Source organism: Megalops cyprinoides, chromosome 16 (genome assembly GCF_013368585.1).
Source record: "Megalops cyprinoides isolate fMegCyp1 chromosome 16, fMegCyp1.pri, whole genome shotgun sequence".
Lineage (NCBI taxonomy): Eukaryota > Metazoa > Chordata > Actinopteri > Elopiformes > Megalopidae > Megalops > Megalops cyprinoides.
The window spans coordinates 6,243,180-6,268,618 of record NC_050598.1 but is presented as its reverse complement, the minus strand read 5'-3'; the positions used below and the strand labels follow the sequence as shown (position 1 = coordinate 6,268,618).

The following is a 25,439-nucleotide window of genomic DNA, read 5'->3' as shown; positions in this document are numbered from 1 at the left end:
ATAATGTTAATAAAGTTAAAAAATGTAAAGAAATTTACTAAAACAAACATTTAATAGCACGTCTGCTGCCATGGTTAATCTGAACATTCTAGCACTTAAAAAAGCACTTTCCTGTCTATTGATTATACTTGCCATTCTGTGATGTCTTTGCTATGTTTGTGGCAGGGCTGTGTTTATGGACGGTGATTGTTCTTGGCCAGATTAATTGATTGGAGGCTCCCAGTGCCTGTTTCATGAAGTACAATTACACCCCCCCTGCACAAGATGGCAGTATATTGCAGGGTTCTCGGTCTCAACTATCACTTAAACATCGTATGTCAAATGGAGACTTTGAACCATCAAATAAAAGTAAGCATAAAAAGGGAAGCTTTTCATTCTTCATCAGTACTGAAACAAGTATTTCTTGTACTTAAGTTCAGGGCAGAGGTAGAACACTAATGAAACATCCAGGACAACCCCCTGAAGTTCAGCTGTATCTTTGTGGAAGTCTCTTCACTTTGCCATCAGTAGCATCTCCATTCCACCCATGCTACTGCATAGTACAGTTTATTGTGCTAAAAATAAAAGGCCATTTCATTAAGCGTGGACGTCTGGTTCCGCTGCATGAAGTGTTCCACTAAGAATCTTAATGACACTGAAGGAACCCATTACTTGGAGTGGTGTGCAAGACTTCCTCCTAAAATAACAGAAGTGTACTGCTAGGCAGATTCATATGGTCTTGTGTGTCCCAGGGCCTGTAGTGAACAGTTGCAAACAGGGCCGTTTAGATTAAAAGGGGCGACTGCAAGCTGTTACACCTTGCCAGCGACAGTCTGTTCTATAGTTGAAATAATAATTTTGCCATTCCTTAAGAGGTGGCATGCAGTAAAGCCACACACTGAACTGTAAACAACAGCAGCCGGCCATTTCTCTCAATGAGCAAGTTACTCAACTGCAAAAGAACCACAGAAGCCATTGAAAGCAATAGAGGGTCAAATGTGATCAGCGTCTTCGCTAACAAGAGGGCCTTGTCTCTTGCTAGCACTCAGTGCTATGCATTTTTCAATCTACAACAACTCTGACAGGCATAAGGCTTAGAAGAAGGGATGGCAGAATTAGACAAATATTGATTTCAGTGGAAGACATCAATATTTTATAACTGATGAAGATGAAGAAGAAAGCAGACACAAAAAATGCAGGCTGAGTGTGTATGTGTATGTGTGTGCATTGCTACCGTATGATTCTGAGTGCGACACAGCCAGGTATTCCACCGTTTTCTGGTACTGGGGAGAAAAAAAGAAACAGCAATCAATTAAGTGTGTGCCTTCCTGGCATACTGATGGACTCCTGGAATGTGTGTGTGTGCGTGTGTGTGTGTGTGTGTGCGCGTGTGTGTGTGTGTGTGCGTGCGTGCGTGCGTGCGTGCATGTGTGTGTGTGTGTGTCTGCCAGATGATCCAGCCCCGGACAAATCGACAAAGTTAAAATCGGTGGAGACTGCGTTTTGTGTAGGCAGTGTGTTTTTGTGATGCACTGCACGGGCAAGGGGGTAGGATTGGTGTCCAAGGTAGGCTTTTATTTAAATGTTCATTCCAATCTTGTTTTACCCCATTGCTCCTGCCCGTATGTGTGTCTGCATGTCTGTGTGACCGTGCGTTTGTGTGTGCGTGTGCATGGAGGGGTTTATATTTGGAGGGAGAGAAGATACACTGATCCAGGGGGAGCTCTCTCCTGCTGATGTCAGTGTTTGCCTGGCTGTGTGTGTTTGTGAGAGGCAGAGCGAGCGAGCGAGAGAGAGAGGGATGGGGGGGGGGGCTGCTCTGTAGCACAGTAACGAGACAGAGCGAGGGAGGGCGAGAGAGAGAGAGAGAGAGAGAGAGAGACTACCAGAAAGAGAACCAGGAGCAGAGCATGCACAGCACAGGGGAGAGAGAAGGGACTCCATTTTGGCAAGGAGAATCTGGATCCCTCTTAAAACATCCTCCCTCTTTGCGACGGAAGGTAAGAGCCTGAGGAAAGAGAGCGCGGCGAAGTGAGAAATTCTGTTGTTTTTTATGCTGTGTTTTTCTCTGGTGCCGAGTTACGGATGCACCTGTAGTATAGGCCTATGTAATAGAGCCAGCCTGTGTATCTGTGTCTGTGTATACGTGTGTGTGCGTGTGTGTATGCATGTGTGTATTTTCAGACATGTCATATTCGGCCTGGCTGACTCGTGAACGTGGATGTGTGTCATGGACTCAGCTCTGGCCATACACAGAGGGACAGGCAGAAGCACTACAGTACTGTGGGAGGGGACGATAATGTCTCGTGTGTACAATGTTAAGTCTGAGTTTCGGAATGGAGGTGGGGCCGATGAGATTATCAGTATTTTTTTTTGGGTGGGGTATACAGTGCATCTTGAACAGGTACTAGCCTCCCCCCTCAGCAAAGATTCCCACTCCCCTTTTGTTTCCTTGTTGTTATTATCACAGTGACCTTTCCCCTCTGCCCTCTGCCCCCAGAGGTCCCTGTATAATTCACTCATTACCCCAAGCTCCTTCGATACAGTAAGTTAGGAAACTAATTGACTTAATTTGCCTTCCCAGTCTGAAAGAACCGTAACAGGATTTGAATGCACATGGGTATGTTTTTAAAGTTTTCACACGTTCGCATATTACGTCATCACACATGATTGGAACCTGCGATTGTGCAGTGAACTGACAGGCACATCATCGAACCACTTGGCCACTGGGGTGTCTTTCCAAATCATAAATATAACAGCTCCTGCAGGGTTTTTCAGAGATTCAGCCATGTTCTTAATCTTCCAAGTCTGATTGTTATCTGCCTGGTCCTGTTGCATAAATGCACAACCAGGAGCAACGGCCTGGTCACATGATGATTCACATGTCAAGAGTGAGGAGTTATATAAATGGCTTGTTATCACACGATCAAGCTGTTATTCCTCCCTTCAGAGACAGTAGTGTCGAAGTGTGTATAGCGCCCCCTTGTGGATGGGGCTAAACTAGAACATATGTAACGTGAAGAAAATGCCCTATTAGCACATGACCTGCGTCGTTGTTTACATCCATGATTTCTCCCACGCATACAGATGTGATTGTCCCATGTCACATTTGAGCAAAGTAGTGGTCATTTGTTGTCACTGATCTGCCTGCAGCTGGTCATTGGTGGAGGCCACTAGTCCTTCTCATTCCATAGTTCATTTTTTCTTTTTTCATTTTTTTATCCCTATTCTTTTCATTTAGTCCCGCACATTTTATGTATGCTCCCTGTACACACACACACACACACACATATCTATATATTTATATAATGTGCATCTTTAAAACTGCATTTCTAAGTTGTAATTGGAAACGAATCACAGCACAACTTTTTGCACAACCTGTCTGCAATTAGAAGGGTCGATGCAACTGTACCAGTTTTTAACTGTTAAAAATAGCTTTTACGATAACGCATTGGCAAAAACAAACAAACAAAAAAAAAAAACAGCAACTCACCGAATCTTACCAGAATTCTAAACAATGTTGCACACGTTTTACTATCAGTTTGGAATAAAAGAGAGAAACCGTTCAAAAAGAGTTTGGGCATATTTATGGAAGAGATCAAGGGGTATGAAAGAACACTTGAGTTGAAAGGAATCCCAGAATCCCCGGGGGAAGGAGGGGAACGTCCTGTTCCTGCGGTGTTTGTTTTGATGATGTCGCTGTGCTGTGCTTCTCCGCAGGAAGCTGTGTTACTCAAGAGCTCAGGACTACAGAGGTTTCTGTTTTTTCCCTGAACTGTGTTTCCTTATATCCTCTTTGATAAGCAGGAAAATAATCTGTTTTGTCAACCCCCCCCCCCCCCCCCCCCCAAAAAAAAAAAACTCCTAGGAAACGTAGGCTACCCTCACGCCTATCCTTGAAAAAGCCACATACCGATCACACACGCACCTGTAACGATGAGGGCCTCGAACGGATTTACTGTCGGTTACCTTCCCGCAACAACTGTTCGCAACGTGGAGCAGCTGGTTGTCCACTTGGACACCAAACTGCACAGATGTTGCGCAGGTGTTTAGCCTCTGCGTAGGATGAGTCTGACACTGCAGCAGAATCTTTATGTGTGAATTTGTAAGGAAATGACATGCAGAGGTAAGGCCGAATTCTGTGCAGTGTCGACGCAAACCCCGACAGAGCGGTGAAAAACCCATGACTGACTGGCTGGTACAATGGACGTAGGCACGCACGTAAGATTTCATTCAGCATTACATCTGCATTTACATTTATTCATTTGAGAGACGCTTTTATCCAATGCGACTTACAGGCGAGTTAGAGTACAATACAAGCAAAAACCCATAAGGCGTGGACCTTTCAACATATAACGTTAGCCAACCGATCTGAACTACACCTAAAACCGAGTTCTCTATCATTAACCCGGGGAAACGCAAAGGGTTTTAATGACAGCATTAGTTTATATTGGATCACTAAATGAAAAAAAAATGTACCATATTAAATTATTTTTGAGACTGCTAACAACATAGCCTATTCAACAAAGTAGGCCTAAACATGCAGAATTTAAATAATTTAATCACGCATGTCGAAACGGCGAGTGTTCCTGTCCGCCCTTTCTTGGCGGCTGTTGGTGACGCCGTTGTATGCCGCTGGCGACCTTATCCACAATTACCTCACAGAGCAAGGTTACATAAAGCACACTTACAGGCCATTAAGTACAGGAAGGCCAAATATAATCAATAAGAGCTAGGTCGGAAACAGTGTAATGACAGAAGGGTATGACTACGTGTAGGCTATGAGGACTAAACGTTTGAGGGCTTTCAAGTAAAAGCGCTGAGTACAAAACGCAACACGGCCGCTGCTTTCATGCACCGATGCAAATCCCGTAGTTACAATACGTCAATACCCTGCATCGATCAACATCAATGATAGACTTGAAAACAGAGTACAGTGGCCAGGCACCTTAGGTGCCACGGTACCACTGTGGAAGTGGGTGATGAATGATGAAAGAGTCTGTGTTTTCAGTGAAATACGGCGCTGAGATCGGTGTTTTTTTTTTTCCGTGATACTCTATCAACAACCGAGCTTTAAATAAAAGCAGGAATAAACGCTGTGCTGACGGCGGCAGGCACCTCGCTCCAGCGCTTCAGAGGGCTTTGCGGGGCTGTTGGCGGAGATGAGGGACAGAGGGTAGCCCAGGGCCGTGCTGTCGGGGGGGTGGGGTGGGGGAGCATTAGGTCAGAGCCGCTTTTGAATCAAAAGAAGCGCCCTATGCTTCCAGGCACGAGAGGACGTATATGTTTAGTGTGGCCAAACGAACTTGTCGGCAGATAGTTTTTATTTCTCAAACGACGTATTTATTTTATCTGTTCTATGTTGTGTGTCGCTATAGCGTCGGGGATTTTCCGCGCACAGCCCGTGTTAACATTCTATATCCATGGGCTTACACCTCCATTGGCACCAGTATGCGATGTTACACTTCGTTTCCACTCTGTGACTTCGGAAAATAGTTTTAGTCTCTTGAACGTATCCCAGACCAAAGACTCGGATCTGGAGGCCATGTATTATTTCAGAAAAAAAATCACAAAAAATATTGAAAGACGTTCCTAATTACTCCCGTAAGATTTGTCGCCTCGGTGATAGTAAATATGCATTGAACACAGTGCGGCACATTGAATGCATACAAATGAACGGCAACTTTATATCAGGCGCCTTTCAGGGTCCACCTACATTATGCGCAGGGCCTGCTTGCCTGTATACCGTGAGTGTGTGTGCGCGCGCGCGCGCACCCATTAGTGAGCGTTTGCGCTTACCCCTCCCTTTTGTACTCGGTATTGTGTCCCAGTCTGTTTTCCCGGGAGGTTGCCTGTCTTTTTGTCGGACCTCGCTCTGTCCTGCTGGCTGAATCGGTTGTGAACACAAACCGACCGACCGATAAATGCAGGCAAAACCATGTGACGGCCGAAAAGGCACTAAGCGTTAATAAAGACCACATATTGACAAGTTTTGCTTTTAAAATGAACTGATCGTTGAAGTCTAATTTTTTAAAAAAAACTCTAAGGTCAATCCTTCGCCTTCCTTTTGATTCCTGAGGGCAGCGCACGTGGGAGAGACCTGCACAGCCTATAACTGCTCGACGACAGAAGGTTGAGGTACATGGGCCGCTAACTGTCCTAAAGTGGGACTAGGTGCAGGGGGAAGGGCAGACCGGTGCAGAGAGTAAAGGACCCACATTGTCTCCCTGCTGCGGAAGCTTGCCGCCTCTTCCTGGAAAAATCAGGGTGCAAAATTAATTGCACTTGATTCCAACTCCTGTCGCAATGGGCTTAGCTTTAATCTGCACTCCTCTGGTAGAGCCAAGTCAGGGCCGAGCAGCGCCACAGAAACCTTGTCCCCTCCCCTCCCCTGAGCAGTACCCCTGCCTCCGTCTGTCTGTCCCAAACCTGCCCCCCCCCCCCTCCCATGTGTCCCTGTCCGCTCTGTGCTCCCACCACCACCACCACCACTCCCCCCTCCTTCCTCACAGCTGCCGACACCACCACATGCGGACCGTTCTGCTCTCCCTCTGTCCACCCCCCCCGCCCCCTGTGAGTCTGCCACTCTCTCTAATTCCAGCTTTTTTTCTTCTCTCTTTTCTTTTCTCTCCCCTCCGTTGTGTTGTGTTTCCCCTGGCACGCTGCCACTGTCTCTGACCATCTGCCTCTCCCTCGTTCTTTCTCTTTATCTCTCCCTCTTTCTCTCTCTCTCTCTCTCCCTCTTTCTCTTTCTCTCTCTCTCCTGATGTCAGTGCTATTATTGTTTTTTTTTTCTCCTTTTTTCCTCTGTTCACCGGGAAGTGATTTCAATTAGAAACTCCCCTCTCCTTCTTTCCCTCTTTCCCTCTGTCCTTCTTCCTCCCTTTCTGTCTGTCCCTATCCCTTCCTCTCTCCCCTCCCTCCTTGTCTTGCGCTCCCTGGCTCATCCCATTTTCTCTCCCCTCCCCTCCCTCGCCTCTCTCTCTCTCTCCCCCTCTCTCTCTCTCTCCCTATCTCTCTCTTTCTGTCAGATTCAAATTCAAGTGGGCTCTATTTAAAGAGGCGTGACGGGCGAGCCGGGGTGTTGACAATGCGTTTAAAGCCATACAGAGGAGAAACAGGAAATATGACACGCACAGAAAATCGCGGCGTAAAATATCGCAGCACGGCGACGCACGTTTCCCTGCCTGCCCTATTAGAGCGCCGGGCCCCTCTTTCCCCGCTGCTGAGCACGAGAAAAACAGCCCTCGCCCTTATCAGACAATTATAGCCCCCCGCGCACACCCCCACCTCACTCCCAAACCCCCCCCAACACACACACACACACACACACACACACCCCACCAGTGTTCCCCCCCAGCCCTGCTTTCCAGAATGGAACACAAACACAACAGGGCGCTCATACATATCCGCGCACCCTCTCCCTCGCTCTCCCTTTCGGCCCGCTCTCCATGCAGCATGCCTGAGTAGCTGCCGGGAGATGAAGAAGCTAATTAATTTGATTTAGCCGTTCTTTCCCTGGCAGCGGAAAAATGCCCCCCCCCACCAACCCCCCTCCACCCATCACCCCCCCCCCCCCCCCCCCCCCCCCCCAAACAGGCACCCCTCCCTGCTGATTTTCCACCCATCCCTTCCAGTCTCTCTTGGCCGCTCTCTCTCTCTATCCCTCGCTCAGTCTCTCTCTCCCCTCCTCTCCCAGTCCTTCCTCTTTTCCTTGCTTTTTTTTTCGACACGGCCTCTCTTGCAATCGGCGCCTGTCCTCTTCTTGCTGCCACACCCCCCACCCCTCCACCCCTCCACCCCTCCACCTCTCCATCCCCCCCCTTGGCGCTTTGAAGGCGTTGCTGGTCGGCACCCGCTCATCGGCCCCTTAGACCTTTCCCGTGGTCTAACTGTCCGGTTTGCACCTCTGAAAACCCCCCCCACGGTGTGTGTGCGGGACCCAGGTCGACGCGGATCTCCGCTTTTCGCCGTGCCTGTTGCTGGGATTCACGCTCGGGCAAACATGCAGACCACATCCCCATTCACAATTTTGTCTCATTCCTCTCTCATTGCTGGAAACCGAAGGCAGTACTAGAGCTTTGTGGCCTATTGGTTATAAAACTGGCCTTAGAATTCCAAAGGCAGTACGAGGACATTGTGGCCTACTGGTTAGAGAACATTATATACCCAGCCATATCAGCTGGCAATGTGTGATATGCAGCCTTTATAAGTGGACCTGGATAAGGCTGTTGGCTAAATAAAAAACAATCATTTGTGAAATTACATTTTTTGTTGTAGTACAACAATGACAGATCGCATGTTTGTGAGAACTGAATGTGTGTGTGTGTGTGTGTGTGTGCACGCACATGCAAACGTGTGGATACGTGTTTGTGGGTGTATGTGCACATATGAGTACGCGTGTGTGAGTATGTGCGTCAGTGTGTGCCTATTTGTATTTGTGTGTGAATGTGTGTCTCTACGTCCACACGTATGTGCACGCACGTGTGCATACATGTGCATATGTGCGTGATTGAGAGTGTATGTGAGTGTATTTGTGCGCATGTGTCTCTAAATGTGTTTGTGTATGTGAGGGTATGCATGCATGTGTGCGCCAGTATGAGTGTATATGTGTATGTGCGCGTGCACAGACACACACTCGACCGACTGTCTGTGCTCATCCACACAGGGCAGCGCATAGGCCTCGGGTGAATGGGGCCCTGCCTGACGTCTGCGTGGGACAGCTCCGTCACCCGTCCCTCTCCAACACCCCCCCGGCCCTCTCTGTGAGAGAACCCGCCAAACGACCAGGTCAGGCCGCCTCCTGGTGTCTCTGTTTGTTTGAGGAGCAGCATGCCCGTTGGCCTGGGGGTGGGGCTTAGATTGCACCCTCTCATGCAAGCGTCACGCGTCAATTACTGTAACTTTTGCTGAGCTTCAAATGACCTGGGAAAATTTCAGCGCATTTCAAGGCGCTGTTTTGTTCACATATGAAATGGGTTTAGGAACCATTGACACACACAGACTTGTGTGGCGCAGTGGTAAGGAGCAGGGCTCATAACCCAAAAATCACCATTTTGATTCTTGGGCCACCGCTGTTGTACCCTCAGGCAAGGTACTTAACCTGAATTGCCCCTGTAAACATCCAGCTGTATAAATGGATCACATGTAAATGCAGTTAGCAACCGCTCTGGATGAGTGCTAAGCGAATCGGCTAAGTGAGTGTTGCTGTGGGATCTAATCAACATATACAAAACACAAGATCGCTGCCATTTTTTTTTTACTGTACATTCAGTGTATTACCTTATCTAAAATAAAGTGTATTACCTTATCCTCCCCTTTTTGATTGGCACAATTTCAGGGAAACATCTTAGCCACTTACTGGTGTTTCCCCCTCTTATCGTTCATCACTTAATAGATTAAGAATTTCAAACACATGATTTAATCTTAGAACGAGCCTAATTTGAATGAATGTGACATAATGTAACCTGTCATTAATAAACTGAATTGTAGTGGCACTGTTGTTTGCCTGGACATGCCTGAGTGTTGAATATGTTTAGGTTGTGAACCTGCACGTATAGATTGGCTTTTTTTTTTTATAATGAAGAGTCACAAACTGACCACAGCAACCAGTAGAGGCTCATGTATAGACTAACATGCTCCCACACACATGCAAGACTGGGGATAATGGGGCATGCACACACACACACACACACACAAACACACACACACACACACACACACACACAAAGTTCGCTCTGATAAAAAAAAGTGAAAGAGCGGATCAGTGGGGGAAAAAAAAGCGACAAAGTTCTTCCAAAAGCTGGAGAGGTCATAGGAACAACACCCAATCCAAACGCTGTTTCCATGGAGACAAGTGCGCTGGTATACAAAGAGAAAGGGCAGGAGGGAGGGGGTTGTGGGAGATTGGGGGGGGGGGTGGTTGGGGGGGGGGGGGGCTGCAGAAATGCAAGAGAGAATCAAGTGAAGTGTGAGGGAGGAATGGTTCCAGAAAATTCCACTGCCCCTTCCCAGCACCGCACGCCATACTTCTGTGTTTTTTCTCATCTCTTCTCTATTCTTCTCTCCTCCACTCTGTGTCTCTCTCTGTGCCTGTCCCCTGTCTCTTCTTTTTTGGCATGTCTGCTCACCCCCCCCCTCTCAGCCTCTTTTCCACCTGTCTGCTCACTTTCGCATTCTGCCCCAGGTGAGAATCACGCCCCCTTGTGTCGGGTATTACCGTCTGGGCCAGGGTGTGTGCGTGCGCGTGTGTGCTGCATGCTATGGTCCCCTCAGGTTGGCTGGAAGAGACTGTGGGCAGTCAGAGAGCAGGTAGGGGTGGGGCTGGGGAGGGAGAGGGGGAACAGGTGCTGACCCAATGCCCCGAACGGCGGCGCAGCGCAGGTGAGCACCGGAGGGCCTGCGCACGTTCGCTCGTCTCAGGTGGCGGTGCGGGGTGCAGGAGACCGCGGGTTAGTCGCACTCGGCCACCGGCGGAGCCCGCCGTAAACTGTCACCCTTTTGACGGAAGCTGTAAAAAAAAGAGAGAGAGAGAGAGAAAATCGAAACCAGCGTGTGTCCCTGCCCTTTTCTCCCACTCTTTGATCTTGCTCGTTTCGGCAACTTCGCTCGTTTGGGGAGCCCAAGCATCTATTCCAACTATTGTCTGTCCTCTCTCCCTCCCTCTCTCACTCTCTCTCCCTCCCTCCCTCTCTCTCTCTCTCTCTCTCTCTCTCTCTCTCTCTCCTCGTCTCCCCCCCCCCCCTTGCTCTGCCCAGTTTTTTTTGTTGGCATGGCTCCTGTTTGTTTTCAGCCATTTTGGGGACTGGCAGTGCTCGTAACAAACTGCTTAAATGGCGTCCTCTCGCTCTCCCTCCCTCCTACCCTCTCTCTCTCTCTCCCTCTCTCTCTCTCTCTCTCTCTCTATCTCTGAGCTTTTTGTATATAAAGTAGTGTGTGTGCGTGTGTGTGTGTGGAAAACAACACTTCCAAATAAAAAGAGGATTGAAGTCAGGGAAGGGGGGTGAGGAGAAGGAAAAAGAATGGGGGGGTACAAAAAAAGAATTCACTCACTGGAAAAAAAGCAAAAACACCAAGAATCATGTGTCAGGGGCAAAACTGAAGTGAGAGGGAGAGCGAGTGAGGGAGAGAGAGAGAGCAAGAGAGAGAGAGGGAGAGCGAGAGAGAGAGGGAGAGGGGGGGAGAGAGAGAGCGAGAGCGCGAGAGTCGTTCCTGCCCTCTGCCTTCACCCACTGCTGCCTGTGTGTGCGCCGTTTCTCTCACTGCACTCACACACACACACACACGACACACACACACACACACACACCGCACTGCACGCACACACACACCGCACACACGCACACGCGCACACACACGCAGAACGAGGAAGAGGGAGCGAGAGAGAGCGAGCGAGCGAGAGAGAGAGAGAGAGGAGCGAGAACACATCGCAGCAGAGATGCAGCAGGAGGTTTCCCGAGGTACGTTCTCCCGTCTTGTTGTGTGCTTACCTACCAGAGAAAGAGAGGGAGGAGAAGGCTGTTGTACCTGACTCCTTCTCTCTCTTTTCCTTTTAGCCTGCTCTTTTTTTTCCAAGCGCGATCGCTCCCCGTCGTTTTGTCATAGTTTTTTTTTGTTTTGTGAGGAAGGGGGGAAGCTGGAGTGTTGTTGTTGTTTTTTTTTTCCCCTCCTGCGTTAGTGCGCGTCTGTGTGTGCGTGTGTGCGCGCGGCGCTCGCTCGCGTGTGTGTGTGCTGCTAACGAGGGCCCTCCTCTCCCTCATCCTCCTCTGTCTCACTCGCGCACCACGCAGTGCTTTATTCAGGAGCGATGACTCGTCTAGTGATTGTCATAAATAAAATGAAGAAGGGCTCAGAAACTTCCAATTTTTTTTCAAAAAGAACTCCGTCCTGGTTAGAACCGCTCCGGACCGCGGCGTCGGAGAGGGGGGACGAGGGCGTCACAGAAGACGTTAGAGAAGGAGGCTGGCTTTTGTTTTTTTGGACGCCTTTCCATGTTGCAATGGTTCGGTTCCCATCGGCTTGTTAGCAAAATAACAAAGAGAGTTGTGGGTTGCATGTACATACATGCTTACCAGGGGATGCATATGGTGTGTAGGGTCTTCTGTTTCTGGCCTCTCTCCTCCCCTACTGCTCCTGCCTTGTCATAAGAGTGACCACTTTCTCTGTACACCTTTTTTATTTTTTTAGAAAGAAGCTTGTTGCAGAAACTAGGAGGGTACATTGACGTCATAGTCCTGCTGTTATTTCCTCGCCCCCCCTTCCCAAAACAAGAAAAAAAAGTAGGTCTGCCAAATATTTCCACATTCCTCTTCGTCACGGCTACTGGCCAGCTCTTATTCTCACTTGTATAAGGGAAAACTGGCTCATAAAAGTGTAGAGCATAGGGGTCAGAGGTCAGGGTACAGTGAGCCTGGTTACTCAATGCTATCAACATTTTTTTTACCAGCTGTTAGTCTCTGAATACGCACAGGCTGTTTCATAAGAGCGAAGAAAGTGGGATAAACTTTTGTGGCATTTACATTCATTTACATTCCCAGACAGCTCACAGTGTCCAGGCCGCCTTGCTGTTGCAGTCGTGTAGTGCCATGGCTTCAACGTTGTGTTGACGTTGTGACAGTCACGGCTTTACGCATTTGAGCCCAGCGCCAAGACTAGCTGCGGTGGTGAATCCCTGTCCTTCTGCTGTTTTCGTTTCAGCTCGGTAACGCTCTTGAGAGAAGTTTGTGGTGAAACGAAGGGCCGTACATGGAAATGGCTGGGCGGCCATTTCTGTGTGCCCTCGCGCGTTCGGTCAGTGTACCCTGTCAAAAACTTCCCGTGATTCAGCCGCAGCGTCAGAATTATGGGAGCGTTTTGCGGGGCCGAACTCTGACAGAGCATGGAAAGCGTCGTGTTCTAACACGGGCAGACTCTGAGCGGGGCTGAGGGCGGCGTGCAAAATCAACACGATACCGCGGTTTACGCTCAGGAGAGACGGCCCGGGCGTGCTGCGTAAGATCTGAAAGACAAGGAAACCATGAAATCTGTACAAGGACGAGCTGTGTTTGAAGTAACCCCACCACCCCCACCCACACCCCCCCTTCCTTTCCCCTTCCCCTTCCCCTCCCCTCTCTCCTCAGCTGGCTGGCTCGGTGATGTTTTTTGGCTGGAGGTTGTGCAGAGTTCAGGCTCCGACGACGCCCCCCCCTCCACCCCGTGCCCTCCCCCGCCTCCCCTCTCCCTGGCCCTGCCGTTGCCCTGGCGTCCCGGGGCCCAGCAGCGGCCAGAGCAGGAACGGGCCGCGCTCCTGCTTCCCCTCTCCCCTCCCCGCCCGTCGCTTCACTTCGGCCCTGGCGCCCCGCGCGCGTCTCTCTCCGGCTTCCCCCCCGTCCCGAACAGGAAACACTGAGTCACCGAGATGCGACCATTAGAGGCACGCCGCGGCACGGCGCCCGTTGTCTGAAATATTAACGACTGGATTTTGGCTCTTCTTTTCTCTGCGTGTGCACCCAGCCTCCAATGCAAAAAGCTCCCGCCGGGCCTTATGCAACGCACTGTTTATTTTGCGGTGTCAGAAAAAATACTCTTTTGTAGAGCTCTCGATGTAAATGGTATGTAACAGCGCTGAAACATTAACGAACGACTTGATACCTGACAATGATCTGCAGCTGGTTTTTTTTGTGGTTTTGATGGATGGGTGTGCCAAACGGTGTGTGCGTGAAAGAGAGAAACGACAAAAAGGAAGGGTATGGGGACGCATGTGGCCAGGCCTTTAAAGGCAAGGCCTTAAAAAACGCTTATGAAATTGCCTGGACTGGGGCCTGAGTGGAAAGGCGGCTAAGGCCTTGAGTGGGACCCCCCCCGGATGCGGCCTTGCTCACGTCACATGGACCATGGATCTGAGATCAGTGGATTCCGATCGTTTTGGGATCACGGTTATGTAGAGCGCGTGCCTCCTGCTGACTGGGGACCAGGGGAGAGCAGGGTGTCTTTGGTGTGGGGGGCTGGGGGGTGGGAGCTGGCCTCTGTAGGCTTTGGGGGCTGGATTGACATGGCTCTCTGGGTCAGATTGAGCGTGCGGGAGCTGGGAGCGGGGGAGGGAGGGCAGGGGGAGGGGAACGCGAGGCTCCCCTGTCACGCTTGGCCAGTCTGTTGTGCAGGACCTGTTTGTGGAGAGACGCCGCGTGCGTCAGAGGAAGGCGAGGAGAGAGACTGAGGGGGCGGCCGACAGGCTCCCTCATCCGCTCCCGTGTCAGCGCGAACGGTGGCTGAAACCCGGGGACTTCTTCCGCCCTCTGAAATCTGCCTGTGTTCGTGCCGGCGGTCTGCCTGCTCCTATCTGAATTTCAATGAGGCCTCCCTGCTTATCATTCGGTCAGTGCCTGCCTGTCCGTTGTGTGGGTCCGTCTGTAGTGCCCATTTGTGTGTGAGGGGTGGATTTTTAGAAAGCCAGTCGGTGCGTCGGTGTGTTTGGAGTGTGTATACGTCTGTGTTTTGTGCCAGTACTTGTGGCATATCTGCGCAGCACATAAGCCTGTACATCAGCATGTAGATCCATTAGCTGCGCGCCTGTTACGCCCATCCACGCGTCGGTGTTGACATGTGTCCGTACATCCACCTATGTGACAGTGGACGCAGTAAGTGGATTTTTCTTTTTTTTCTCTGAGTGTCCCTCTCTCTCTCTCTCTCTCTCTCTCTCTCTCTCTCTCTCTCTCTCTCCCTCCTCTTCACTCTGCAATAACAGTGCTGACCTAGTTTCTGTCTGTTCAGGGCTGCTTGTGGAATTTTACAGAGGCCTGCCTGCTTCGGCCGACGGGGCAGAAACGCAGGCGGAAAAGCATGACGGAGGATTTTTCTTCTGTCGCATCATTAGGGCCCGACCGCCGCTCTCCCCTTGCGGGCGCTCGCCGCGTACACGCCGCAGCCAAACGGGAGACAAAAAAAAAAAAAAACGACGACAACAACGAAAAAAAACACCATGAAAAAAAGGACAGACAATAACAATGCATATCAGAGGCGCTTCTTGAATATTAACCTTTGAGGAGAAACGCGATGCATTTCCGCCATCTTGGCTGAATTAAAATTGCGGGAGTGGGAGTGCCGTTGCCTGTCCTCTCCAGCTAGGCTGCGACAGATCGGACCGGATGCAGAGAGCGGAAAAAACAACCCGCCAACCACCCCCCTTCCCACTGCCCCCCCCCCCCCCAAAATGGTTAGGCTCGTGCCCCAACCGGAGAACGTTAGCGATTGCCCAGGGCAGCAAGCTGCTTGCGATTGAAATTGGCCCTTTTATTCTGCCTGTTTAGAGCGGGCCTATTTTAAGTTCCCCTGGCTATGTATAAGTCAGCACTCTATTTCAGGAAATCTTGATTAAATCTGAATGGCTTTCAATTAGGTGAAGGAAATGTCGTGGCACAGCGGAGCTGATCTCCAAAATGCCTTCCAAGGTCTCGCCGTGCAGAAACCGTAATCGGGGCTGCTGTAGATCCCCCCCCCCCCCCCCCCCACATCCCCCCAACCCCTCCTCCCAGTCCTCTGCCTCCCCCCACTCCATTCACTGCGTGGTATTAAAATAGGCCCTCAGCCTCAGCTCATCAAAAGAAAGTTGTTTGCTAAATGTTTCTGCCCTCAAACACTGATCTTGTTTATGTAAATGCACTGCTGCAAGAGGCATTCAGAATCCACGCCAGGAAGCAGTGCACAGGTATAATGGCAGAACACCTGTCACTGATATATGTGAACTCAGTATGTATTTCTGATACAACCCGCTCTCTGGTTATGATGCTGATGTGCTGGGCTAGCCAGCCCTGTTTCTGAATTGCTGCAATTCCACAGATTTTTCCAGTGTTTGTCTAAAATGATCAACCGCTGGGTGCTTTCAGCACGTGATCGGCTGTGCAAATGAGGGATTGGATTGAACAAAGGCTAGATGCATCTCTGGTAACAAGGCAGCCCCAGTGCATAGGCGGCCTAATACTGGCTAGCGCATTATTTTCACTCTTTACGTTGCTGTGATGTCAAAGGAATGTGATAGTGCTGCTGCACTGTTGCAGAGACATAGGGGGGAATATAGCTCAGAGATACTATGAATAAACCACACTGGTATGCTATCTAATCTGCTGGACCCTGGGTAAGTATGCTATATTAATTCCCTCTCTCTGCCCTTTTTTTGTTGGCAGGGTTTGGGGCGCGGTCATGGTGTCCCAGGCGGAGGTCTGGGACCCCTTCCATGCAGGCGCGCTCCTCTCGCAGCTGAACGAGCAGCGGTTGGCCGGCCCCGCCCCCTTCTGCGACGTAACGCTCATCGCCTCTGACGACGCCAAATTCCGCGCGCACCAGAGTGTCTTGGCCGCCTGCAGCCCCTACTTCCGAGAGCTGCTGTCCTCCCCGTCCCCGGCTCCCCCCCGGTCCCACTCGTCGTCATCCGCGGCCCTCACCGGGAAGGACAGGGTGCTGGAGCTGCCCCATCTCCAGTCCAGAGTCCTGTCCGACCTGCTGGACTACATCTACACCTCCCGCGTTGCCCAGCACGGTTCCAAAGGGACCCGGCTGCTGTCTGAGGCAGGCCGGAGCCTGGGCGTGCCTTTCCTGGCTGGCCTGGTGGGGAAGGACCCGAGTCGCGTCAAGAGCAAAAGCGGACAGGATAAAGCCGACGGCATGGATGGAACGGACAAGCTGGGTGCTGCGAAGAGCTCGAAAACGTCTCTCTCTTTTCCCCTCAGTGTGCCTTTTCCCGGCCTTTCAGCACAAAATCATTGCCCACCCTCCAGCTCCCCGTCTTCATCTTCTGCCTGCGCCACGGGCTCCGAGGAGGCTCTGTGGAAGAGGGCCGCCGTGGACAAGCATTTGCAACACATGCCTGGACTTTTGCCAATTTCTTCCTCTTCATCTTCCTCCTCCTCCTCTTCCTCTCCCATTGACCTAACTGCACCAACCAGAAAGGAGCCTCCATCCACGCCCCCTTCCTCCATGACCGGCACTGTTCCCCAGTTCCTAAGCCTCCCCCTGTTGCCCCCTGCCAGGACTGGACTGGTGTTTCCAGCAGGGGGAAAAGGCGACAGCTTCCCCGCAGGCATGGACTCTGAGCACTCTACCACAGAGACGGCACAGATCCTGTTCAACCTGAGTGCCATGGCCTTCCAGGGCCGGGGGCAACTGGAGCCAGACAGAAAGGAGCAGGGCCCCGGGGTGAAACAGGGGAGGGCAGAAAGCCCCGCAGCGGGACCAGGACTGCCTCAGACGAACCCCCTCCCTCCTCCTCTCACTCCCCCGCTGCCTCACGGCCCCTCGCCGGTGCCCCCGAAGGCGGAGCTCCTGTGCGGGGTCTGCCACCGCCTCTTCAGCTCCGCCTCCTCCCTCACTGTCCACATGCGGCTGCACCGCGGGGGGCGGGCGCTCAGCTGTCGGCACTGTGGCAAAGCCTTCATCCACAACAAGAGGCTGCAGTCCCACGAGGCTGTCTGCCGGCAGGCACCGCCTGTCCTGCACACCGCCCCCAAGCAGGAGCCGCCTGACGAGGGGGAGGAGGAGGGCGAGCAGGGGGGAGGAGCAGAGGAGCAGCCGGAGCACGGTCGCATGGGGCCCGGGCGGCCCTTGAAAAAAGGGCGCGGTTTCCTGATGAGACACCACCGCCCGTTCCCTCGCTCTGACCTGCTGGCTGAGGAGGACCACTTTGTGAAGGTGGTAGACGGACATATAATCTACTTCTGCACAGTGTGCGAGCGCTCCTACATGACTCTCTCCAGTCTCAAGCGGCACTCCAATGTGCACTCCTGGCGCCGCAAGTACCCCTGCCACTTCTGCGACAAGGTCTTTGCCCTGGCCGAGTACCGCACCAAGCACGAGGTCTGGCACACGGGCGAACGCCGCTACCAGTGCATCTTCTGCTGGGAGGCTTTTGCCACCTACTACAACCTCAAAACACACCAGAAGGCCTTCCACGGTATCAGCCCTGGCCTCATCTCCAGTGAAAAGACTGCTAACGGTGGCTACAAACAGAAGGTCAATGCCCTCAAGCTGTACCGCCTGTTGCCCATGCGCTCCCAGAAACGGCCCTACAAGACCTACAGCCAGTCCCTCACCGACAGCCTGCTGCTGCCTCCAGAATCAGCAAAGCCCCTGCCCTTGCCCCTGGACTGCAGCTTGCCCACTCCCCTGGGCCCCAGCGAGCTGCACTCTCTCATCAGTGACGGTCATCGTCAGGGTCTGCTCGCTGACCCCTCTGAGTTCACCTTTGGAGTGAAACCAGATGGTCTGGGTCCGGGAGAGCCCTCCAAACTCACCGATGCCAAGTCTGACATGCGCGTGAGATTGGCTGAGGGGGGGGCAGCTGAGGGAGAGCAAGAAGCCAACAGCGGGGATGGCGTCCTGCCAGGCGGCAGCGGCGTGAGACCGCAGAAGGGCTACTGCAGCTCCAAGGCGCCCGTCTCCTCCGTCATCACCTACGGACACCCTAAACCGTCGGTCATCAAGCACGGAACGGCCGTCTCATCCTCCGTCATTGTCCACAGCAATCAGATCTCCTCAGGGGGTGGAAGCAGCTTCCTCAGCAGTTCTCCCTCAGAGGCTAACAGCAGCAGTCCAGTGCCCTCCAAGGCAGCCCACCGGCCTATGAAAAAGCAGGTGCTGAAGAACTATGCCCAGACTCAGAGTGAGGCGGAAGGTGTGTCCACTCCAGAGGAAGTGGGGGGGAAGCAGGCAGTGGAGGGGGAAGAGAGGGGGAAACCACAGAAGGGCCGCAGGGCCCACAGCAAAAGCGTGACATACACGGCAAAGCCAGCCTGTGTGGCGGGGGAGGCAGAGGTCAGGGGCTCGGCGCCACTGTGCCAGATCACGGTGCGGATCGGGGAGGAGGCCATCGTCAAGCGGAGCATCTCCGAGACGGACCTCATGAGGGACAAGAGCCCACCGCCTAGCAAAGCCAAAAAGACTGACGCCAGCGTGCAAGACCCAGCGGAGCCGCACCACGCCCACCACCACCGCCACAGGCATCGAACCCACCGCAGCTCCAGTGAGCAGGAGGAGGAAGCAGAGACCTGGAGGAAGAACCCCAAGGCTTCCAAAGCGACAGGCAAAGTCCGGGAGTACTACTTCCGTCAGGAGGTGCGAGAGGAAGACAGTGACCAGGACGCAGAGGACAACCTCTGGCGGCCATACTACACCTACAAACCAAAACGGAAGGCCTTACATGTGCAGAAGGTGAAGAAATCCAGCTGGCAGCGCCAATTACGCTACAAGCGCTCCCTAAGGTTACTAAGAAGGGCAGAGAAACTCATGGACAACAACACCAAGGAGGAGGAGGAGGAGGAGGAGGAGGAAGAGGAGGGGGAGGAAGAGGAGGTAGGGGAGGAGGGAGGGAAAAAAGACGACGGAGCGAAGGGATGCTCTGAAGAGACATCGAACATCAGCTCCGTGGCCTCTGCAGAAAAGCAGCAAGAAAATAATCCAGGGGAAAAGAAACCGCAGAGTGGAAAGCACCCTTCCCAGTCCCTCTTGGATGCCTCCTCTTCTGACTGCACAGACAGACAGGACCAGCCAATGGCATCAGAGTGCGGGACCTGTGGACGCTGGTTCTCCACTGTCCGCAAGCGGGACAGGCATGAGCTGACCCACCTGTTGGAGTTTGTGTGCCTGCAGTGCCGTGAGCCCTTCCCCTCCCAGGCCCAGCTGGAGGAGCACCAGAGAACCCAGCACGCCCACGTGGACCGCCCGCCCTCCCTGTCACGGGGTCAGCCACTAGACGCAGACGCAGACATGGAGACGGAGACGGAAACGGAGAGGGTGGCACCGGGAAAGGCCAGCCCGGGTCGCGTCGGCAGAAGGCCCTCCGTGAGACATATCTGTCCCCACTGTGCTAAAGTGTGCAAGACAGCAGCCGCGCTAGGTCGCCACACCAAGCGGCATGAACTGGACAGCCTGGCCGCAGGCGAGGAGGCTGAGGGTGGGGACACAGCCTCAGCACTGGAGGCGGCACCTGCAGCATCGGCTGAGCTTTCATCGAGCACAGACTCAGACATGAAACACGATCATGCTCAGGCTATACCAGTCATCAACTACCCCAAGGTGGCCCCTCAGTCTGACGCAGACTTTGAGTCTGCAAGTCTTGGCCTCCCAGGTAAAGAGGAAGCAGAACCCCAAACAGCAGGACCTGTAGGTGATTCAGAGCACAGAGAGAAAGGACCCGCTGCCGATAGAGGCCCCAGCCCTCAGTGCGCCGCGCTCCCTCAGACCAGTCCCGCCTCCAGACTCGACAGACCCGACACCTCGTCGGCCAGCCTCCATAGTGTGCTGGTCCTGAGCGGAAAAGACTTCCTGGACCCAAGCCGGTCCTACAAAGCTTCCAGAGAGAGAAGTCCGGAGAGTCAGGTCAGCAGGAAGAGCAGCCCGGCGCGGATGGAGGAGTCAGGTGACACTTCTCTGCGTGGGGCCATAATGTTGCAGGCAAGAGCTTCCGCCGCCCCGGTAGTGTCCGTTACGGCAGCACCCGGCGGAGGGGTGTCGGGGGGTACTGTCACGGACACCATGGGTTCACCGTCTTCTCGAGGGTCCGTGAGGCTGCCCGCAGAAGTGGAGGACCCGCGGGTGGCTCAGGACCTCAGGTTACCAGCAGCAGCCAGAAGCTCCAGCTCCGTCCTCACGCAGGATCTATCCGCACCATCCATGGCAGCAAGGGAGAGGGAGCTGAACCAGCCAGCCTCAGCGAAGCAGAAGGTCCCCAAAGAACAGCCGAAGGACAGGGAGGTGGCCCTGCTGGTGCCCAAACAGGAGGTGGAGACGCCGGTGCCGTCTCCCGAGTACTCCATCATACAAAGCCCTGCGAGCACGGTCCCCCCACAGAGGCACTCCAAGTCTCCCCATCGCTCCCCGAACACCTCTGACCTGCTGGCACGAGCGCACCTGGAGGCCACCCCTTCTCTGCGGGGGAGCCGGGGGTCTGAGAGACAGGGGCTGCCGCAGCCGTCGTGCTCCTCGGGGGCTGCCGAGCGCCCCTCTGCCAATGCACTGCTCCTTCCCCGAGCCCCTCCGCCGGAGGCCGAGCCCGACGACGATCCCTCCATGGCACCCATGGGCTCCTGCGGGGAGGCTAAGTACCCTGTTCAGGAGTTCCCCTTACCCCTCATAATGCCTGGGGGCTGCCGCTCCAGCAAGAAGCATGAAGACAACATCCTGGTGTCCTACCCGGCCAGCCCGCTTCCCTTCGGGCCGCTGGGCAAGATGGGCGCCAACGGAGACTTGTCCAAGCTGCCCTTCTACCCCGACCCGTGCCACCTGCTCTACAGCCCGCAGCTGCTCGCCTACCCCTACAACCTGGCTGCCCTGCCCATGGCCCTCAACGTGATGGCCCCGGGGGAAAAGGTGGAGCCGCTGCCCTTCCTGCCTGCCCTCTTCAACTATGCTGCCGGCCCATATGCAGGCGCGGTACCACACCCCCTGGTGGCCAACCCCAGCCACTACAGCAGCAGCAGTGGCAGCAGCAAGAAGCGGGACAGCACCAACCCATAGGAGGAGACACAGCTGTGGAGTATTTAAGAAGAAGGGTCGGCTTCTGAGGGAGGGGCTCCGTGGGGACTGAATGCACTTGAACAATCCCTGCCTCTCTTTTGTAAAGTAAAGTAGTGATAAGACCTAGGCAATTTTAGAGGAGGGGTAAAGGGAGGAGGGGGCTTGGAGGGGGGGTTCAAAGGGGGAGGATGTAGGCCAGATAAAGATAGACACCCCTCTCCCTCCCCTATCCATCTAGCACTTCCAGTACACCTCTCTCCTTTTATCCTTTCTTTCTGTAGTAGTACTAGAGCTCGATTAACTGTCCTCTCAGACTTGTTATAATAATAATATCTATAATATAACAATAATAACAGCTAACAGGGTGTGTGTTTTGCAAAAATTAGTTCAGTCTGCTTCCCTTTATAGTGACCGCAAAAGAAAAAAAATACTACAAAAAAACAAAAAAACAGGCTGGTTATGTTTTAGAAAAGAAAAGGGATGAGCCAGAAATGTCATCACCCTGCGTGGTGGAGTCTTAGAGTGTAACTAGACAGCAACTGTGTGTGTGTGTAAGTGTGTGTGAGTGCGTGTGATCTTGTGCTTCTGCACGCATGTTAGCATGCATATGCACCTGTGTATATGCATGTGCTAACGTGTTCTGAGTATGTGCATGTGAGTGTGCACGCTTGTGCGTACACATGAGCATTGTGAATGTGTGTATGTACGCACATGTGTGTGCATGTACATGTATGTGTGTGTGTGTGTGTGTGTGTGTGTGTGTGTGTGTATGCGCAAGGCCATCTGCTCAAGCAATGATCCATTCCAGGGAGATCTGTGGTATGAGCGTCATTCCTGTGCTGTGGTCTCGCCATCATATGTCAGCGTGCAGAAATATTAGATTAAAATCCTCAGTCCACTCTGCCAATTGCAAAGTAGCAATCCCAGAAGCTGGAAAGGCTGGAACAGATGCTGTAGCTGCGAGAACGGTAACCCCCACCATCGAGTGCGAGGTTTGGGAGTTCGCGATACCTCTAACAGAGAGCACGGTGGCCAGGTGGCATGAAGCCAGATCGAGAGTCTCCTTTGGTTTTTACCTTTTTCGGGATTTGCACAAAGCAGCTTGACATGTCGGAGCCCATTTTGTAAGGTGGAACAGACTGGCACATTCGAGACTGAAGCTGAAGCGACACTTTATGTGAAACTGGCCGCTGGGCGAGAACTGTAGAACAGAAGCCAGTTCATGTACTTCCAGTTATCCTATTGCTCATCTCATCTCTTCCAGTAATTTCAACAAAAAAACAAAGAAAAAAACCGACAAAAGGAAATCAGTCAAATTAATCTTCCGTGGCCTTTTTTCTGTTGCCCCCAGTGTCCCCAAAAAAGACACACGCCATTTGCTTGGCTGGGTCTGAGAGCGTAAGAGTCTACAGAGAGAGCGAGATAGCGTGAGAGAGAGAGAGAGAGAAAGAGAGAGAGACATAGACAGGGTGACCTCCATGTTATGCAGGCAGAGGCACATGGAGTGAGAGTGCAGCCATCTTCGTGTCCGTGATGGAGCTTCCTAAGCAGTAACTAAAAAAACCCCTCCCGGGACTGCAGGCATTAGAAGGGGGCAGTCTGTGTGAGCGGTGTGGCGCGTAGACACAAGCTGGACGGGCGCTGGCGCGGTCGGATATCGTCCAGCATCTTCTGCTCTTCTTCTTTCCTCACTGTCTGCCGTGGGCGGAAGGGGGGGGGGGGGGGGGTTGGCGGCGTTGTCCACGCCAGGCCCGGTCCCCAGCCGGAAACCAGGCCGCGGGCGTAGCGACCGCCGTGATGGAGTTCCCCCAGAAACCCCCTCGTGGCTTTACTGTCATGTGTATCTCTGTGTTCGTTTTTTTGGGTTTTTGTTTTGTTTTTATACAACGTTCCTTTTGTTTGACCTTTCCCCCCTTTTGCCAGACAGAAGAGATTTCTGCAAAAAGGGTTTTGAGTACACAGAAACATGAATGTAATTTAGTCATGAGCTGAACGAAGTTAAAAAAAAAAAGAAGAAAAACAGACAAAAAAAGGTAGATGGATTCTTTTTTACTGACTTGAATAATGACAGGTGAAAGAGTCGCAGTCTCTCCATGATGAAGTCTGGTATATATACGGTAGTCCTATAGGAAAATGTTTCAAGAAACGTGGGTTCTGCATCCACAAAGCATGAGCAGCAGCACTTGTCTCCTTACAGTATCTCCTCCAGTACGTCTTTAACCTCCGCTCATGTCCGTCTGTCCTTCTCCATCCACCCCCCCTTTTTATTTTCCTCCCGCTGTCGTCTCCTCCGTCTCCGTTTTCTCCCACTGTGTTCCCAGATATTAAACCAAAAAAAAGAGCAGCTGCCACAGTTTTCTCTCGTTCGGTATGGGAGCTGTGCAACCCTGCCCCGCCCCCCCCCCCCTCACCACCACCACCACCACCACACCCCCCACAACCCCCCCCCCCCCCCCCGGCCCATTTCCCAGCACTTTACACCCCGCCTTTGAAGTTTGTGTGTCTGAGAGCGTGTGATGGAACCGCAACACTGTTCGTTTCCGGAGGGCACGGAGCTCAGCGTGACAAACTGCAGGAGCTCAACTGGCACCATTTGGGTGTGGTTACAAGCCTTTTGTGTCGAGGAAAAAAAAGAGGAAAACCAAAATAAATCTGCCTAAGTACTATACATCCAGGGTATATTGCCTGCCTGGTTTAAATTTTGCCTGAATCAATTCTTGTCCCTCTTTTTTGTCATTGAGGGGAAACCAAACAAACTTTTCTTTTTGTAACCTTTTGGTAAAAGGCTCACTGCAGTTGTACCGTATCTTGAGCATGTATAGTTTTTTGATCAGGGTCTTGATAAGTTGAGAAACACACCGAATGCACACCAAAAAAAAAAATAGTCCCAAGTGAAGCCCCTTGATGTTTCCTGCCCCAGAGACCTTGGTCCCCCCTCATTCGAACGGTGTGATTCCTGGAGCAGGCAGAACCCTTCCTCATACTGGTTCCTAAAGGTCACCCAGCTGTGACGCATGTTGGCTAATGTATTCATCTGCTACGAACAGACCCTCGGGATTGGGGAGGCTCCTGTTTGTGTTTCAGCTGACGCCACCGTGTGCACCTGATCCGATGAAGGCCTCAAAAACGTCAAACGCAAAAAGCCAAAAAAGGACAACGCCGGTGTCCTGCTGAAGGGAACCACTGAATCTCAGTTTTCAGGCGTAACACCCAACCAAATTTAGAGTGTTGTGTTGGTCATTATTTATGACGGTATTGGAGATAAAATAACCAAATTATAATTCTTCTCCCTTCATCAGATATGGTGTACCATGAAAACATAGAAAACCTTAGTGAATGTGTGGAAAATGTCTTTGGCAACCAAGCTGGAGCATACAGGTTAAATGTGTGTTGAGGTTCATGGAAACTCACAGTGAAAGGTGTGGCTGTACCCTCTGGCAATGTATTCATGTTAAAGTAACCCTGTACCACGGTTCTAGGGGGGCCACTGATAAGTTGTTGAAGGCTTTTTAAGCACTGCAAAGTGGTGATGTTTGTTGGTAACTTCCTGTGATAATGTGATTATAAAGGCTTGTAGCCACAGATTGTCCCACTTGCCCCAAATATCTAATTTCTCCTTTGTTTTTTTTTTTTTTCTTTCTTGGTATCGGTCCTCCTTTTCCCCCATTCTCTCTTCTTGCAACAATCAAACAAATAAAGTATTAACCTGACAACCCAATGTAACGACTGCTGCTTTTGATTGACAGAAAATCCAGCTGGCGTGTGTGTTTTTACGACGTTGTAGCAACGTTCACCGTAACATTACATTGTGAGGGTGTTACTGCTGCTGGCGTAGCCTCATCCACCAGGTATGTGTCAGTCTCCTCAGGCAGCTTTGCATGGCTGGTAAGCAAAGTTACTTATGCGGGTACCTCTAACGACTGCACACATCTGAAAGGCAAAGTGAAATTGTAATTGCAACACCATTTGAGTTTAATTTG

The 25,439-nt window shown here is 52.1% G+C and overlaps 1 protein-coding gene across 3 annotated transcripts; it reads left to right on the top strand.

Annotated features, from left to right (window-relative positions):
- The first annotated feature begins 1,871 nt into the window (after nucleotides 1–1,871).
- On the top strand, nucleotides 1,872–23,870 carry zbtb4 (zinc finger and BTB domain containing 4). Of its 3 annotated transcripts, XM_036547710.1 has the most exons (3): nucleotides 1,872–1,979; nucleotides 8,648–8,769; nucleotides 16,137–23,870. In XM_036547710.1, the coding sequence occupies exon 3, from the start codon at nucleotides 16,153–16,155 to the stop codon at nucleotides 21,457–21,459; it is 5,307 nt and encodes a 1,768-aa protein (XP_036403603.1). In that variant the 5' UTR covers nucleotides 1,872–1,979; nucleotides 8,648–8,769; nucleotides 16,137–16,152; the 3' UTR covers nucleotides 21,460–23,870. The 3 variants fall into 3 exon arrangements, with proteins under 3 accessions (XP_036403603.1, XP_036403604.1, XP_036403605.1); XM_036547711.1 differs by lacking the exons at nucleotides 1,872–1,979; nucleotides 8,648–8,769 and adding an exon at nucleotides 11,408–11,438; XM_036547712.1 differs by lacking the exons at nucleotides 1,872–1,979; nucleotides 8,648–8,769 and adding an exon at nucleotides 14,205–14,331.
- The last annotated feature ends 1,569 nt before the right edge of the window (nucleotides 23,871–25,439 follow it).